The 16,889-nt window shown below is 37.4% G+C and overlaps 1 protein-coding gene, 1 non-coding gene and 1 pseudogene across 8 annotated transcripts in view; 2 read left to right on the top strand and 1 right to left on the bottom strand.

The window, feature by feature from the left end:
• Positions 1-16,889, top strand: part of DCC (DCC netrin 1 receptor) — a 1,086,625-nt gene that overhangs the window by 739,916 nt on the left and 329,820 nt on the right. For all 7 annotated transcript variants that reach the window (XM_077892657.1, XM_077892647.1, XM_077892640.1 and 4 more), the window contains one exon: positions 14,032-14,188. In XM_077892657.1, coding sequence (XP_077748783.1) covers positions 14,032-14,188 — 157 coding nt within the window. The remainder of the gene's footprint in view (positions 1-14,031; positions 14,189-16,889) is intronic.
• Positions 8,717-8,906, bottom strand: LOC144289379 (U2 spliceosomal RNA). Its single transcript, XR_013357278.1, has one exon. It is a non-coding gene; the product is annotated as a U2 spliceosomal RNA (small nuclear RNA).
• LOC144289560 (small nucleolar RNA U13) lies at positions 11,645-11,761 on the top strand (annotated as a pseudogene).

Genomic DNA, 16,889 nt, shown 5'->3' with positions numbered 1-16,889 from the left:
CCAGCAGAAAAGAAGAAAGAAAAAAAATAGATATAAGGAATACAGCAACATCATCAAGCATAATGACAATTGCATTTTGGGTATCCCAGAAGAAGAGATAGAAAAAGATCAGAAAATTTATTTGAAGAAACAACAGCTGAAAATTCCCAAATCTGGAAAAGGAAACAGAAATAGATCCCGGAGGCATAGAGATCCCCCAACAAAATCAACCCAAAGAGATCCACACCAAGATATAGTAATTAAAATGGCAAAAAGTGGTAATAAAGAGAAAAAAATTAAAAGCAGCAAAAGAAAATAAAAGAAAGCAGTTACATATAAAGAATCCCCCAAAGGCTATCAGCTGATTTTTTGGCAGGAAGTTTGAAAGCCAGAAGGGAACAACATGATTTGTTTAAAACAGTGAAAGATAACATAACCTGCAACCAAAAATAATCTATCCAGCAAGGCTGTCATTCAGAGTAGATGGAGATACCGAGTTTCCAGAAAAATAAAAGTTAAAAGAATTCATGACCACTAAACCAGCTCAAGAAATGTTAATAGGGATTCTGAGTGGAAAAGAAAGATGATAAGCAGGAGCAAGAAAATTAAGAAGCACAAATGCAGTAAAATTAAGTATAGCTATAAAAATCAGTCAAGGGATTCATCAAATGAAAGGACATAAAGTATGACACTGTATACCTAAAAAGTGGGGTGAGAGAACTAAAGAATAGGTTCAGACTTAAGTAACCATCACCTTAATATAGACTGCTATATGCTTAAGAGGTTATATATAAACCTAATAGTACGTACAGATCAAATATTAGTAATAGATGTGCGAAAAGTAAAGAGAAAGGAATCCAAGTACATCATTAAAGAAAGCTGGTAAACCATGAGAGAAGAGCAAGAAAAGAAATGAACAGAGAACTACAAAATTAACCATAAAACAAGCAACAAAATGGCAGTAAGTATACACCTATCAATTATTGAATGTAAATGGGCTACACACTCCAATCAAAAGATATAAAGTGACAGAATGGATAAAAAAGCAAGACCTGTCTATATGTTACCTATAATAGACTCATTTCAGACCTAAAGACACAGGCAGATTGAAAGTGAAGGGTTGGAACAGCATTTATCTTGCAAATGATAGTAAAGAGAAAGCTGGGGTAGCAATATTGATATGAGACAAAAAAGACATTAAAACAAGAACTTAACGAGACAAAGAAGGACACTATAAAATTATAAGGGGAGCAATCCAACAAGAAGATTTAACAATTATAAATAGTTTTACACCCAATATGGGAGAAATCAAATGCATAAACTGACTAATAATAAACATAAAGGAACTAACTGATAGTAATGCAGTAAGAGGGCACTTTAACACCTCACTTGCATTAATGGATAATCATCCAAACAGAGAATCAACAAGGAAACTGTAGTTTTGAGTGACACATTGGACCAGATAGATTTAAGAGATATATTTAGAACTGTCCATTCTAAAACAGCAGAATATACTTTTCAAGTGTACATGTACTATTCTCCAGAATAAATCACACATTAGGCCACAAAACAACTCTCAGCAAATTAAAAAAGATTGGAATCATGCCATGCATCTTTTCTGACTATAGCTATGAAACTAGAAAGCAATAATAAGAAAAATATTGGGAAAGAACACAAATAAATGAAGATTAAGTAACATGCTATTAAATAATGAATTGGGGGATCCCTGGGTGGCGCAGCGGTTTGGCGCTTGCCTTTGGCCCAGGGCGCGATCCTGGAGACTCGGGATCGAATCCCACTTCGGGCTCCCGGTGCATGGAGCCTGCTTCTGTCTCTGCCTCTCTCTCTCTCTCTCTGTGACTATCATAAATTTAAAAAAAAAATTAAAAACAAAAACAAATGAATTGATCAACAATGAAATCAAAGAAGAAATAAAAAAAAAATACATGGAGACAAATGAAAATGAAATGATCCAAAGTCTTCAGAATGCAAGAAAAGCTGTTCTAAGAAAGAAGTTTTTTGGTTTTGTTTTGTTTTTAATATTTTATTTATTTATTCATTGTAGAGAGAGAGGCAGAGACAGGCAGAAGGATAAGCAGGCTCCATGCAGGGAGCCCGACCTGGGACTTGATCCCGAGATACCAGGATCACGCCCTGGGCCGAAGGCAGACGCTTAACCCTCTGAGCCACCCGAGCTGCCTTTGTTTTTCATTTTTGTTTTGTTTTTGTTTTTTTTTTTTAAGATTTTATTTATTCCTTTAAGAGATATTGAGAGTGAGAGCACAAGCAGGGGGAAAAGAAGAAAGAAGAAGAAAGAAAGGAAGAAGAAGAAGAAGAAGAAGAAGAAGAAGAAGAAGAAGAAGAAGAAAAGGAAGAAGAAAAGGAAGAAGAAGAAGAAGAAGAAGAAGAAGAAGAAGAAGAAGAAGAAGGAGAAAAGGAAGAAGAAGAAGAAGAAGAAGAAGAAGAAGAAGAAGAAGAAGAAGAAGAAGAAGAAGAAAAGGAAGAAGAAAAGAAGAAGAAGAAGAAGAAGAAGAAGAAGAAGAAGAAGAAGAAGAAGAAGAAGAAGAAGAAGAAGAAGAAGAAGGAGGAGGAGGAGGAGGAGGAGGAGGAGGAGGAGGAGGAGGAGGAGGAGTAGGAGGAGGAGGAGGAGGAGGAGGAGGAGGAGGAAAGATCCCCACTGAGCAGGGAGGCAATATTTCATCCCTCTTTATAGCTGAGTAATATTACCCCCCCCCCCACACACACACCCCACAACATTCCTTATCCATTCACCCATCAGTGGACATCTGCCTGCTTCCATAATTTGACTATTGTAAATAATGTGGCAATAAACATAGGAGTGCAGAGACCCAAGGGGAGCCCAATGCAGGACTTGGTCCCAGGACCCCAGAATAATGACTTGAGTGAAAGGCAGACACTCAGCCACTGAGCCACCCAGGTGCCCCTGAAAGCTTTTTTTCTTGTTTACTAATTTGGATACTTTTTATTTCTTTTTGTTGTCTAATTGCTGCAGCTAGGACTTTTAGTACTGTGTTAAATAAAGGTGTGAGAATGAGGACTTCCTTCTCGTTTGAAACTTAACAAATGTTTTCACTCTTGAAGGTGAAGGCCATAGTCCTTTTATTCTTTTTAGATTTATTTGAGAGAGAGAGAGAGAGAGAAGGCAGATGCAAGTAGGGTAGGGAGAAAGGGTAGTGGGAGTGGGAGAGAAGCAGACTGCCTGCTGAGTGCAGATCCTGACATGGGGCTCGATCCCATGACCTGAGCTGAAGTCGCCAGTCAGACACTTAACCAAGTGAGCCACTCAGTGTCTCAATACTTTGTAATTTTTATGGTGACATCCCTTATAGTGAAATAATTATTTTTGATGGAATTAATAATTATTATGAGGAGGCAGTAAGAATTTTCAAACATATTGAAAGTTGAGTGTGCTGATACCATTTTCCCATCTTTTCTTACTCTGCCTCTTTCTTTTCTTACAAGTAAGTAGTAAACTAAACTAGTAATTAGTTTAATCAATTTGTGACGACTGTTTGCATATTAGGAAAGTCAGTCTTTCATAATATTATTAAAAAATATTGTTCCAGTTTGACCTACATATTTTAATGTCATTCATTATGCTTTTCCATACATATTTAATTTCCATATAGTGATATTTATCAATATTTTTCTTCATCGGCTCTGTTTTTTTGTCATATTGTCACAACTGACTCCCTGTGTGTTTTGATAATGGAAAAAATCAGAGACAGGAGACATTATAATAAGGTGGTATAATAATCAGTAGTGGATCTGGCACAGAACTCCATTGTTTTAACATTCTAATTTAGCATTCTAATTCCAAACTTTTTTTCTGCATTTTATTATCTTTAAATACAGCCTTTACTCCCAAAATGGACTGTGAGGCAAATTCTTTCTCAAATTTAGATGAATCAGCTTCAGAGAAGAAAATAAATAAGTAGAAAAACAAATAGGAAAAAAAGACAAAGATGGAAGATATTGCTGCTTCCCAGCATGATAGAACCTTAGTAGTAGCAATCTTATAATGTACCTGTACCCTAGAAGGTATCTGTCCAGCAACTGACTGAAACACAATACAGGTTGCCTCTTAATTGCAGTCCTAGGATTCTTTTCACTTTGCTCCAGAAAAAAAAAAATGTAATCCTTCATACTCTTGATGATGATAAGCATGTGAATATAGGTCAAACACACATTTTGCTTTAGTTATAATAGCAACCAAGAATCAAACTTAGCATAGACACATTTATTATCATAGTTGGATACCTGTATCCTGTATTTCAGAATAACACATGCCCTATATTATATTTGAAATTATTCTGTAGATTTATCAGCCATACATAATTCAAGCTGATATGGGTCTTTGGGTAAATCAACACATTTACTGATTATTTAAAAAAATCAAACAAGACTTTGTAAAAGACCCATCCTTTCTGTAGGAATTAATACTATTCTATTTAGAGTGACCCCCAAAATACTGGAATTTGATGCACAACCAGTTTATGAGTATATAATGTGTTTTTATTATTTAATCAATCATCTCTGGTGGTTATTCCCTTTGTTTGCTTACTTAATAGATTTGAAGTATGAGTGCTAGGTTCAGGCCAATAAGCCTCTTTTATGGTTTACAGCTTTGCAATCAGTTTCCTCACTTCAGTGCATTAAAAAAGAGGAAAAAAAAAAAAGGTGAGCTTATGTGAGTGATCACTCAACTGCGGCTGCAAGTTCTCCATGCTCACCATCTCACTTCCCAGAAAGGGAACTAGAATAGAATTGGACTGAGAAAAAAAAAAAAAAAGAAAGAAAGAAAGAAAGAAAGAAAGAAAGAAAGAAAGAAAGAAAGAAAGAAAGAAAGAAAGAAAGAAAGAAAGAAAGAAAGAAAAAAAGAAAAAAAAGAAAAAAAGAAAAAAGAATTGGACTGTGTCTATCACTTGTGCTCTTCTCTCTCTCTCTCTCTCTTTCTCTCTCTCTTTTTCTCTGATGTATATAGGCCTAGAAGGACAAACTCAAAAAGAAACAGGGTTCTAAGAAAACATCTTTCATATGCATTCTGTGCCCTGCTGTAGCTTTTCAGTGGCTTCACTGTGGTGATATAAGGTTCTACCTGTATAAACTCAATTGGAATAAGTAATAATTTATCTTAGTTTTATGTCCTCTTTTATTTCCCTTTAATATGTTTTGGTGGCTATAAAATTTGAGGATGAGTAGCTAGGGGTTAGAGCCAAGTGTACTGCACACGGATGCTTAATAAACCTCCATGCCCTGCTAATGCACTCCTGGCCTGAGATGCTGCCTCCCACACTCTTTCTCTTCTTGTCTATCAGTGAGTGTGTTGTTCTGATATTCTTATTCTCAAAGACATTTCAGAACATTGAAATTAGCCCATCCAGGCAATGAGCATTTCCACGGGTACATTTATACAGTAGCTTTAAATAGATGATTTAAAAATGTACTTTAAATCCCACAGACAAAGTTGAAAGTTTGCGATTAAGGGAACTCACAGAGCCATCAAACATGATTGCAGCTGCTTTTCCTGGGGGTTGGGGGGGGGTCACTTGGTATCCAGAAACAATAAAAACAGTTCTTAGTAGTGTCTATATTACTAAAAAGTATAGCTTAAACTTTTAGTTCTTCCTACTTAATTTGTATTATTTTCAACTTACTTTTACTTGAGTTTCATACCAGAAAAATTCAGTTACTTAAAAAAAAAAATTAAGACTACTTAGCATTGATTCAATTATTTTTTAATAACATAGCTTGTTAGCTGTTTTATTTTGGTAGTTTCTTATTACCAAAGGTAATTGCATAAAAAAAAAAAAAAAAACACTGCTTCTTAAAGCCTGCCATGCTGATTTGAATCAGCAATGCACGTGTTCTTTAGATGTTCTTCACGGCTGGAGAAGAAGATTGCATGGCAGCCCAGGACAAAGCGCCATATGGCTGGGATAAGGTGAATGTTGATAAAGGCACATGAAGGATGGGAGGGGAGATGTCACAGCTTGTCAGTCTTTATCCCTAGAGGAAGCTCTGGTGACAGGGGAATGATTGAAATGGCACATTTGGGGTCCCTGGGCATGGAGAAGGGATAAATAATGACTAGCAATTCAATGACATAGACTCAAGGGAAAGATAGAAACAAAGGGAGCTGGGGACTGGGTAGAAACAGAGCTTTCCTACAGTTGGTAAAAAATGCCAGGAAGCGACATTGATGAGAAAGATGATTAAAGGTGGCCTCACAAAACCTTGAATAGTGACAGATGGGAAGGGTAAAATGATTAGTAAGAAAATATAGAGAAGGAAGAGACCTGATATGAAGTACATTCTTGTCGAGGTAGACATGCGGGTGACAAAAGGGAAAACAAAGGATGAGTTTTCTCTGCGACCTGATAAAGGAAATAGAGAGAGGTAGTGAGGTGACCAAGTCCTATCCTTGCATGGAGGAGGCACCCTTGTCCCCGTCTCACTTGACCTATCAGATTTAGCCCAAATTGTTCCCAGAGCCTTTCCAATAGGGATCCTGGATTTCCAACCAGATATCAGGGAACCGGGCCAGCAGAAGCAGACTTTCTGCTTTTGGGATCTGAAGACATAAATAACAATAACCGTTCACTGAGTATTATGTCATATGCCAGGTACTATGAGCAGCCCTTTCCCATTTTACATCATCACGTAGCCCTGCATGTCAAATAAATTGGATCAGTGTTTAAATGTGGAGGGTAGGGCTCAGAGAAACTACATAGCTTTCCAAGTCGCATAGTCACAGAGTAGCAGAGCAGAGATCCACCCCCCCCCATTTAATTGTAATTTTCTAGTCAGATCCACTTTTTACATAAATGAGGGACTAGCCACCTTCCCAAGCTGCCTGAGGTCTGCTCCACTTTGGATAAACTCTTTTAAAAAGTACCTTCATAAATAAAGTGAGAATAAAGAATATAATTGGTTCACACGTGTAGACTGGCCAGTTTACCGGATATTATTTTCCTCTCACTATGTCTTTTGAAAGACTTCAAACTCTGAAAGATGTAGTTATCTCTGTTGATATGATATTACTCTCCAGAATTTCTTTTTTCATCTTATATCTTTGTGTGGCCATAGGTAATTCTTCTTACCATGCAACCTTGTCCTGGCAAGTCTCTTTGATATATGGTTTGGGGATAAGAATCACACTTCCTATAACAGATCCCCAGGTTCTTTTCTGGATGTGTAGGCCAGCTCAGACTTTTCAGGCTTCTGTTCTGCTTCTTAATGAAAGAATTATTACTCTTAGGAATTATTCCTATATGAAGACATCTTTTGCATTGTTTGGCACATAGTTGGATTTTAGGAACATGTTCCCCTCTCATTTGGTCTGAAATGAAGTAGTCTCATCATAAATATACATTCCCTTGGAATCTTCCTGAGAGTTCAGCTTTTTAATCTACTTTGTAATTTATTAGCAGAGTAATAATGATTAACATGACCAGCTTATAGTAATAGCTCAGTCCCCTCCCAGTACATAATCTCAAATACCCATTTTTGAGCGTTCTGAAAGGGAATTTTTTAAAAGATTTTTATTTGCTTATTTCAGAGAGAGAGAGAACAAATGGGGAGGGGCAGAGGGAGAGGGAGAATCAGACTCCCTGCAAAGCAGGGAGCCTGAAATGGGGCTCGATCTCAGGACTCTGGGATCATGACATGAGCCAAAGGCAGACACTCAACCAACTGAACCACCCAGGTGCCCCTGAAAGGGAATTTTTTAGCCAAAGTCTTAACATTAGAATTTCACAAGTTTGCAGTACCTTTCATTTAGCTAACACTACAAGAATGCATTGGATACCTAGGATGTCACTAAATGTATGGTACTAGATTTGGCTATTAGAGTCATAAACAGTGTAGACTTGCCTTCTACTCTTACAGAATATGTAATTTGGCATAGGATACCAAAAAATGACTAGACCATTAGAGTTCCATGTAGGAAATTTCCAGAAGGGACTTCTCCTAGTCCTGTGAAGGTCCAGAGTTAGAGGTTCCAAAATCAGGGTGGGAATCAGTGAGGTGTTACCTGAGCAGAAATCTGAAGAAGCAGTCCAGGTCAGAGAAGCAGAGCCGTTGGAGGGTGGTATTCCAGCTCAGGTTGCAGCACACAAAAGTAGCAGAGGTGAAAGCATGAGGTTTTCATGGACCTGATAGGATCAGTGACCCCAGAGACTTTCCCCTACATCCTTCTCAGGCTTACCCCTGCCTGAGACAACTGAGAACATAGAACTGGGATGTAGAGGAGCAATAGGAGACGGGGGAGGAGACTGGTCCTTGTCAGTGAAGCTGGGACAGGGAGATTACTCATTACGGAGCTGGCTTTCCTTTCTGGAATTGGGAGATGGATTTAAAAAAGCCTTCATGCAATGATTTATGCATCGTAATCCCTCCATGAATATTGGATGGATTAATGATTGGATACATAAATTGGTTTACTAAAGGAAATTTCATAGCACTACTACTAGGATAGTTTGTAAAATGATCAATTAAATAGGATTCTGGGAACAGGATAGAAATGGTCTAGTGAGAACGTGTGTTCTGATTTCTAAACAACCACCCTACTGAAAATTTAGGATGGAATTTAAAAGAGACTTCTTGTAATCGTCTTATATGTATACACCTTACATCTTAAAAATAGTTCCTCATTCTCTTAGGGAAAAACCTATAGTTTAAATATGGTTTTTATTGTTGTTCTTATTGTTGTTTTGTGGGGTGCACCATTCCAGGAAGTACTACAATACCAGGTCAATGTGTGGAGTGGGTGGAACAAGCTCTTATTCCATCTCCTGCTCCAAAAATCCATTTAACACATTGTCCTCTTATGGAGGATGTATTAGATATTAAACTGATAAGAACAGATACTATACTTGATCTTAGCTAAAAGGCCGAGAAGCAATTAAAAATAATTCTTCACTTCAAGCATAACAGTAGGAACTTGATAGACATTCAATAAATATTGATTATTCCATTTTAGATACTAACCCACTACGTTCTTTTATGTAAAGTTTTCAATATTTAATGAAATATTATGGAAATCATTAACTTTTATCTCATATTAATTTAAAATAAAAAGTGGTTTCAAATCATTATTATTTTAAAATTCATATTTCTTAGTTTTACTGAAGTTCTCAATATACTAGCTCGAAAGCCATGATTCTTTGAATATTGAAAATACCATGAAATTGTAGGAAAAAAGTGCTATTCTTAATAATCTCAATCATTTACACCTGAGCTTCTTTTTGGTAAGTTTGCAAAATTACTTTGTAAACTATAAAAACATTATATCAAAATGTAAATTTTGTCTACTTCTTCATTTGGACAATTAAAAGCTAGAGTTTGGGATCAAGGGAACAATGATAAGAAAAAAAAATACAAAAGGAAAAGGAATAGAGTTTGCCCTGAGAACAGTTAAATGTTCCTTTAATTTTACTAATGTCACCTATTTATATTTTACTTAAATATGAAGGCTAATAAGGAATGCAGCAAATAAAACATCTAGTTGATCTGGTGACTAAATTTATAGTATTTTCGTTAACAATATGGGGAATGACAAGGAAATAAGCCTATCAGGTTTGATGTTTAATGCAAATTAAATATTTTTATGTGTTTGTGAATACTTCTTATTATCGTTCATGTGCCTCATAGAGAGTGGAGGTCAGGGAGTTCATAAACTCATGGAAAAATTAAGGCCTGTAAACATTACATAGTAAAATTCTAAGAGAAAAAAACTCTCTAGTATCTAAACAGACCATGACTTTATAGAAAAATTAACCCAAGAATGTAATTTTTACCAGGACTATTGCAATGGCATCATGAAATAGTAGTAGTACCAGTACCAGTAGTAGTAGTAGTAGTAGTAGTAGTAGTAGTAGTAGTAGTAATAGTAGTAACTAGTGACTTAGAAACTAAAACTATTTTTTGGAGTTATATTATTTTCAGAAATCACTTCCTTTTCCTGGATTTTTCTATGATTGATTGATTGATTTTAAATATTTTATTAAAATAAATAAATAATAAATAAATAAATAATAAAAATATAATAATAATATAATAATAATATTATTTATTTTATTTATTCATGAGAGACACAGAGAGAGACAGAGACACAGGCAGAGGGAGATGCAGGCTCCATGCAGGGAGCCTGATGTGGGGCTTGATCCCAGGACCCTGGGTCATGACCTGACCCAAAGGCAGATACTCAGCTACTGATCCACTCAGGTGCCCCTGATTATTATTTTTTTTAGAGATTCTTAAAAACAAAAACCAAAAACCAAAAAAAAAAAAAAAACCCAACACTATGTTATAGTATGGTAAATTCGCTTCCTCTTCTCCATGACAACAGATAAAGAAGCTGTAACCATGGCAACAGTAATGGGCCAGGGAGATTAGGGCCAGCCTGGAGATTAGGCCTCCTAGAGCAAAGAAAAAAGTCCTGATTGGTTCCTTATTGAGACCTTATGTGAAGACGAGTTACTGTTGAGAGAAAGCATGGAGGATTAGTAAGAACAAAATTAATTCCCTGTATAAAGAAAGGAGCCATCCCTTTGTTAAAAATGTGTCTGCTCCTTTTCAAACGAGGACTGTTTAAATTGAGGTAAAAGAGTTCATGATTAATTCTATTCTGAGATTTATCTGTGTCATCTGCATCTAGACTAGCTCTGTGAGAAGGCACTCCTGGAGGCCCCGAAGAGAAAAGCATCGTGCACAGACCCCCATTGCTCTCCTTCTTGGCAGCCCCTGAATAGGTGGGGAAGCCAACCCAGTTTTGATGTGATACCATCTCTAAATTAGATGCCTTTGGGGAAAAAAGGAATTGAAAATTTTTCACCTGTAGTTTTAAAACTAATTTGTCTAACTTCTTGAGGATTCTCAAAAGATTTTTACAAGTCATCATTGATCACACTTTATTTTTATAGATCTTTTGTAAAAAAAAAATATAATGATGATCCCATTTGCTTTAAATTGGTAAGGTGTGTAGGTATTAACATTTTGAGAAAATGAGCTATGATTTTGCAAGGATACATAGATAAAGGGGTTACTTTTTTTTTTTAATGATAAATGTATAGACCTGAGAATGTTTGGTCAGATGGTATGAATATTTTTCATTTTAAAGGATTTTGCCAAAATAACTGCTAAAAAGCCGACTCTTAGAAACTTCAACTGACAATGTAAGAGAGTGTCAGTCACATCCTGGCCAACCTTAGATACTAACATTTTCTAAAGTCTTGCTTCTCTGACAGATTTTTTTTTAATACATTTGATTCTGACAGACTTTTTAGATTTATTTTAATGCACACTTCATTTACTGTCAGGTTGAGCCCTACTTTAAAATAAGATTCTAATAATAATAATAATAAAATAAAATCAGATTCTTTATTATTTTATTGATTTTTTTTTGTTTACTTTTTTTGTATAGTAGATATTAACTATCACCTGTTGGATATTTTGCAAATACTTTGGGTCATTCTTTCCAGAGAAGACAACACTAAACTAAGTGAAGAGGGACAGCAGGAGTTAGGTGGATGAGATGGGTCTCGAGTGGGAGTAGCTCTGGGAAGGCTTTGGGGGGTCGCCAGGGGACCTACATGGAGAGAGCTTGATTAATACAAGCAAGAAAAAGCCAGGGAGCCTACAGATCCTTTGTCATTCTCAGGTGTGATGATTGGGTGTTCATGCTTTTGTGTGACCTGTGCCTCCTTCAAACCGTGTTAAGAACTCAGCATAACACTCAGCACTCATTCCTCATCTGACATGGAGGAGAAAAGCCAGGGAACCTCCATGTGAGCTCCATGAAGGATGCCTCATCTATTTTTGCCTTTGTCTCCTCTGTACCTAGAAGGGCTGGGGTTGGGTAGGCACTTTATGAATATTTTTTTGGATGAGTGGAGCTACTGGATGGAAATCTTGCAAACCTCTCTCCAAAGTGGTATTTTTCTGGCAACAGGAACATACTAGGCTATTATGCAGGATGGCCCTTGAAATCACCTCAATCAGCGGTGGAGGAGGGGTGGATAAATACCTCCGTCTGCTTCCCTCAAGACAGATAACCTAGAGGCCTGTGCCACAACAGCCCCAGAGTCCCCAGTAGAGTTGCTTTCCAGTTTCCCAGAGTGCTAACTGCCAGATAAGTCACTTTTCCTAGGCTTCACTTCCTGCCATCTCACTTCCCACCTTCCCAATCAATTATTTGCATGTAAATCCTTTTCTTAGGGCCTCTTTGTGGAGGAAGGCAGACCAAGAAAAGTGATAAACAGGAGCCAGCCCAGTGGGCCCATTTCAAAGTTTGGAGATTCCTTGAGGTAAAGAGTAGACACTGAGGATAAATAAATATTAGGTAATATGAACAAATGTGTCCTCTTATAAACTTATTCAGGATGCTGTACACAGAATACATTTGAGGGGGGATGAGTGGAAAGGAAGCAGAGGCGCTGGAGAAGACAGAAGGACGGTGGCAGTGGAGCAAACACAGAGTAGATTTACCAGATGTCCAGGGGCGGGGGTAGTCCTAGAAGGGATGAGCTAGAGGCAAGGGTAGGGGATACCCTTTGGGTTTCTGGGCTGTACAGTCACAAGGACGATGTATACAAGTGAGTTGAGCAGCCTGGGAGGAGAAGTAGGCTGAGTGGACAGTGACGGGGGTGGGGGGGATAAATTCACATAAGCGTGCTAGTTTGAGATGTCCAGGTGGGTAGAAGTACAGGGTTTTGTCAGGAGGTTTAATAACACCCATATTTTTAAGACAGATACTGCATATCCAGGCATCAATCTCTTCCCTCTCCTCACCACTCTGCCACAAAAGATTGACTCACTTGCTTCTAGCCTGCCATTTGTTTCAAATACTGTGTTGATCAAAAACGAGGCTTTAAAACCTCTTTCTCTGTGCAACTGGTTGTGTATTGTCAATTGATAATGTTTCTGGAACCATTGGGGAATGAGATAGGCCCCCTCACCCCAGGGGATTTTCCAGCTAACAGGAGTGTAGTGTGTAGCAGGAATAGCGACTCAGTCTGCCTCTGTAGAGAGTGAATGCAAGGACCGAGACTAAGTTTGGAAAGAACTAGAGAAAATAGCCCACAAAAGCCAGTTTGAAGATTAAATGTAGGCAAATGGGTCCTTGTGATTTGGAGCTAGAAATCACCTGTCAAAATGAATGTGGATTTCCTGCCCTTGGGAACTTGAAAACATAAAATGAACTATGAATGCACACACACACACACACACACACACATTTAATAGAAAGTTCTATTACAGATTATAAATGTCCCAAATATTTATAAAACTAGTTCTTCAACCGTGGATGACTTATTCCTGTGATTAACAATTGTTAAATTTAGCTGTACCTACAGTGATATCCTACAAGCATGGGGCGAGCATCTTATGTCTGGTAGAAGAAGGGTTTTTTTCTATCAGTTCCTTTCTAGCAGAAAGGAAGAGTCTGTGAGAACTCTTTCTACTTTTGGTTTGCTCCCATAGACTTTGGTTTGCTGTTCCTTCGAATTGTATCTAAAACACAGTAATCAGGCTCTGAGTAGAATTTGGTTTTGTGAAAACGGCTCGGTTACCTGAGGCATTTATCCCTGTCTATGTCTAAACAGACATTTTTAATTATTACAGATCCCATGAGTAAAGGAAATTGGACAAATATGCAATAGAATTGCATGTTATTAGTTAGCTACCCTCTCATAAGCTCCAAGAAATTCTAGTATACCTTTCTTTTAAGATTTTATTTATTTATTCATGAGAGACACTGATAGAGAGGCAGGGACACAGGCAGATGGAGAAGCAGGCTCCTTGCGTCGAGCCCGATGTGGGACTCGATCCCAGGATCCCAGCGTCACACCCTGAGCCGAAGGCAGAGGTTCAATCACTGAGCCACCCAGGCGTCCCTCTGATATACCTTTGATTCCATTTACTGATTGTTTGATTTTCCTTGTTTTTCTTCCTTCCTGTAGAATGGCCCATACTGGGTTTGCTGCTGGGTCTGTACATTTCCTCTGACAGCCTCCTCTTCTTCCTCCCTAGCTATACCAAGCTCCAGTGTCCTCCCTTCTGCTCCCAGAGATGTGGTCCCTGTGCTGGTGTCCAGTCGGTTTGTGCGTCTCAGCTGGCGCCCACCTGCAGAAGCCAAAGGGAACATTCAAACCTTCACGGTCTTTTTCTCCAGAGAAGGTGACAACAGGTGGGTGCTATTAGTACCTCATCCACCACTTCCTTAGGTACATACTGTGGCATAAAGGAACCTGCAGGAGATCTTGAGCAAGGACTTTGGGGACCATATGCAATCTCAGCTCTGCTCATCATTCATCAGTAAGTGGAGATAATATATCTCCATGGCCTGTGTGTGTCTTTTAAAGTGGAATCGTTAATAGAATCAAATAAAGTCATTTATAGGAAACTTCCTTGAAAAAAGACAAGTATGGGAATATATGATAATCAGGTTTTTTTTTTAATTTCTTTGATTTTCAAAGTGATAAACAGAGGAACAGAATTAGGCTGTGAATTAACAGAACAGGATATGAAAGAACCACAGAGTGTAATCCCAGCTCTGTCATTGACATTACATGATCTCAAGAAAACCACATAACTTCTCTGAGCCTGACTTTACTGTATAATAAAGGGCAGATGGTACTACTTAGCTCCCAAGTTTTTTTTTTTTTTAGGATTAAATTATGTTGCGTATGTAAAGGTCATACAAGAATACCTACTATTTGGTAGAAATTGTTGTTCCTCTTTATTTTTTAAAGATTTTATTTATTTATTATTTGAGAGAGAGAGAGTGGGTGGGGGAAGGGCAGAGACAAAGAGATTTTCAAGCAGACTCTGTACTGAGCACAGAGCCCAACACAGGGCTGAATCTCTCACCCTAAGATCATGACCTGATCCAAAATCAAGAGTCAGACACTAAACTAGTTGAGTCACCTGGGCAGTTCCTCTTTTCACCTGTCACTTGATCTGTATATTCCTGCTTTCAAGACTGCAACCTATTATTTTCCTTGATTTTTCTCAACACTTTCTCTTTAAAATATTTCATGATTTTAAGACTTTGAAGTTTAATTTTTAAATGTAGCATAAGGACACCTGGGTGGCTCAGTGGCTGAGCATCTGCCTTCAGCTCAGAGCATGATCCTGGGGTCCTGGGGTGGAGTCCCACATCAGACTCCCCACAGGGAGCTTGCTTCTCCCTCTGCCTACGTCTCTGACTCCCTCTCTGTGTCTCTCATAAATAAATAATAAATAAATAAATAAATAAATAAATAAATAAATAAACAGACAAATAAATATTAATAACTATTAAGTCTAAGGTAGATATTAGATAAATCCCAATTTCTTGTCTAAGAATAAATTGTGGGGGCACCTATGAGATGCATTTGATTAGACATCTGACTCTTGGTTTCAGCTCAGGTTATGATCTCAGAGTTGTGAGGTCGAGCCCCTTGTTGGGCTCTGCTCTTAGCTTGGGGTCTGCTTAAGACTCTCCCTCTCTCTCTGCCCCTGCCCCCCACTGTCTCTCTCTCTCTCGCAAATAAATAAAAATTAAAAAATTAAAAAATAAAGAAAAGAAACTAACATCTCTTTATTTCTTTAAATTTACTATACTTATTTTATATTCTATGTTTGATTATTCTAATATCTGTAGTTTTTATGAATCTGACTCAATGATGTTTCTGCTGACTTTTCCTCATAGTGGCTTGTTCTTTTTCAAGTATGGGTGATTCTTGATTGTTAACTCTAATCCTTAGAAATTTCTCTGAGGGTATTTTTGAGACCAAGTATTAAAGAACAATCTTCTGGGAGGATGTGATTTACCGAAATGAGACCATGTTAAAGTAGTATTTTGCTAAGGTTTGTTTAGTCCATACTGGTCTCATGCTGATATTTTATTGCTCATGAGAAAGTCCATTAAGTATGATAACATTTTTTTCTGCCATTTTTAACATATCAACTCACATGGGTAAATGCAGACTTGTAAGGAATTCTAAGATTTTTGTGTTGTTCTGTTTTAACTAAACCAAGGCTGAGAGTGTATGTTCAGTTCTTTCAGGAGGCTAATTTCATTTTCAACTTCACCCATGGAAGTTTTCTCTTTTAGGATCCTGGCTGAATGTGAGGTTCTTTAATCAGACCATACATACCACTTTACTGCAAGCTACATTTCCTATTCTTCTCTCCTATTGGTTTCTAAAACTTCTAGCCCCCAGACTTCTATTGATAGGCACATACCCTCAGGCTAACACCAGCTCCACAAGTCGGCTTTCTCAATATAATTTTCTTATTTTGCTGCCAGTATATTATAGATTTAAAAAAAACACTTTTTTAAATAAAAGAGATTTTGAATAATTTACGCAACACTTTAGATGTGCCATAACAGAAGAGTTTTTCATATATCTAATTTGCCATATTGTTTGAAATGGCATTTTGAAATATTTATTTGAATGCCTATATGATTGGTATCATTATTATATATCACTAGTTCTTGACATTTGAGCAAGTGCATTTGCATATAAGTATGTTCAGTGTTTGGGAAATTTTATTTAATATTAGAGCATAAAGCTACTCTAAGCACTTCACTTAGAAGGAATCAGACACCTGAAACTAATATTGCCCTGTATGTTAATTAACTGAAATTGAAATAAAAGCTTAAAAAAAGAAAGAAGGAATCAGAAAAGCAAGGAAGCCTTCTTACTAGGCCTTTCCATTCCAATCCTTAGGCATTTTTTACTTTCCTTCCTCCTCATCAACATTTGGGTTTTCTGTTTTGCCAATTAAAGGCTGTCAAAGAGGTCATCATGTGAAAGCTCCATTTGCTTCAGAGAAACACTGGGATGCAAAACCCCACGACTCTGTAGAGAACTACACCTATTTACAAATATACTCAGCCA

This window comes from Canis aureus, chromosome 1, assembly GCF_053574225.1.
Source record: "Canis aureus isolate CA01 chromosome 1, VMU_Caureus_v.1.0, whole genome shotgun sequence".
NCBI lineage: Eukaryota > Metazoa > Chordata > Mammalia > Carnivora > Canidae > Canis > Canis aureus.
The sequence above is the reverse complement of the archived record's forward strand: the minus strand, read 5'-3'. Positions and strand labels throughout refer to the sequence as shown.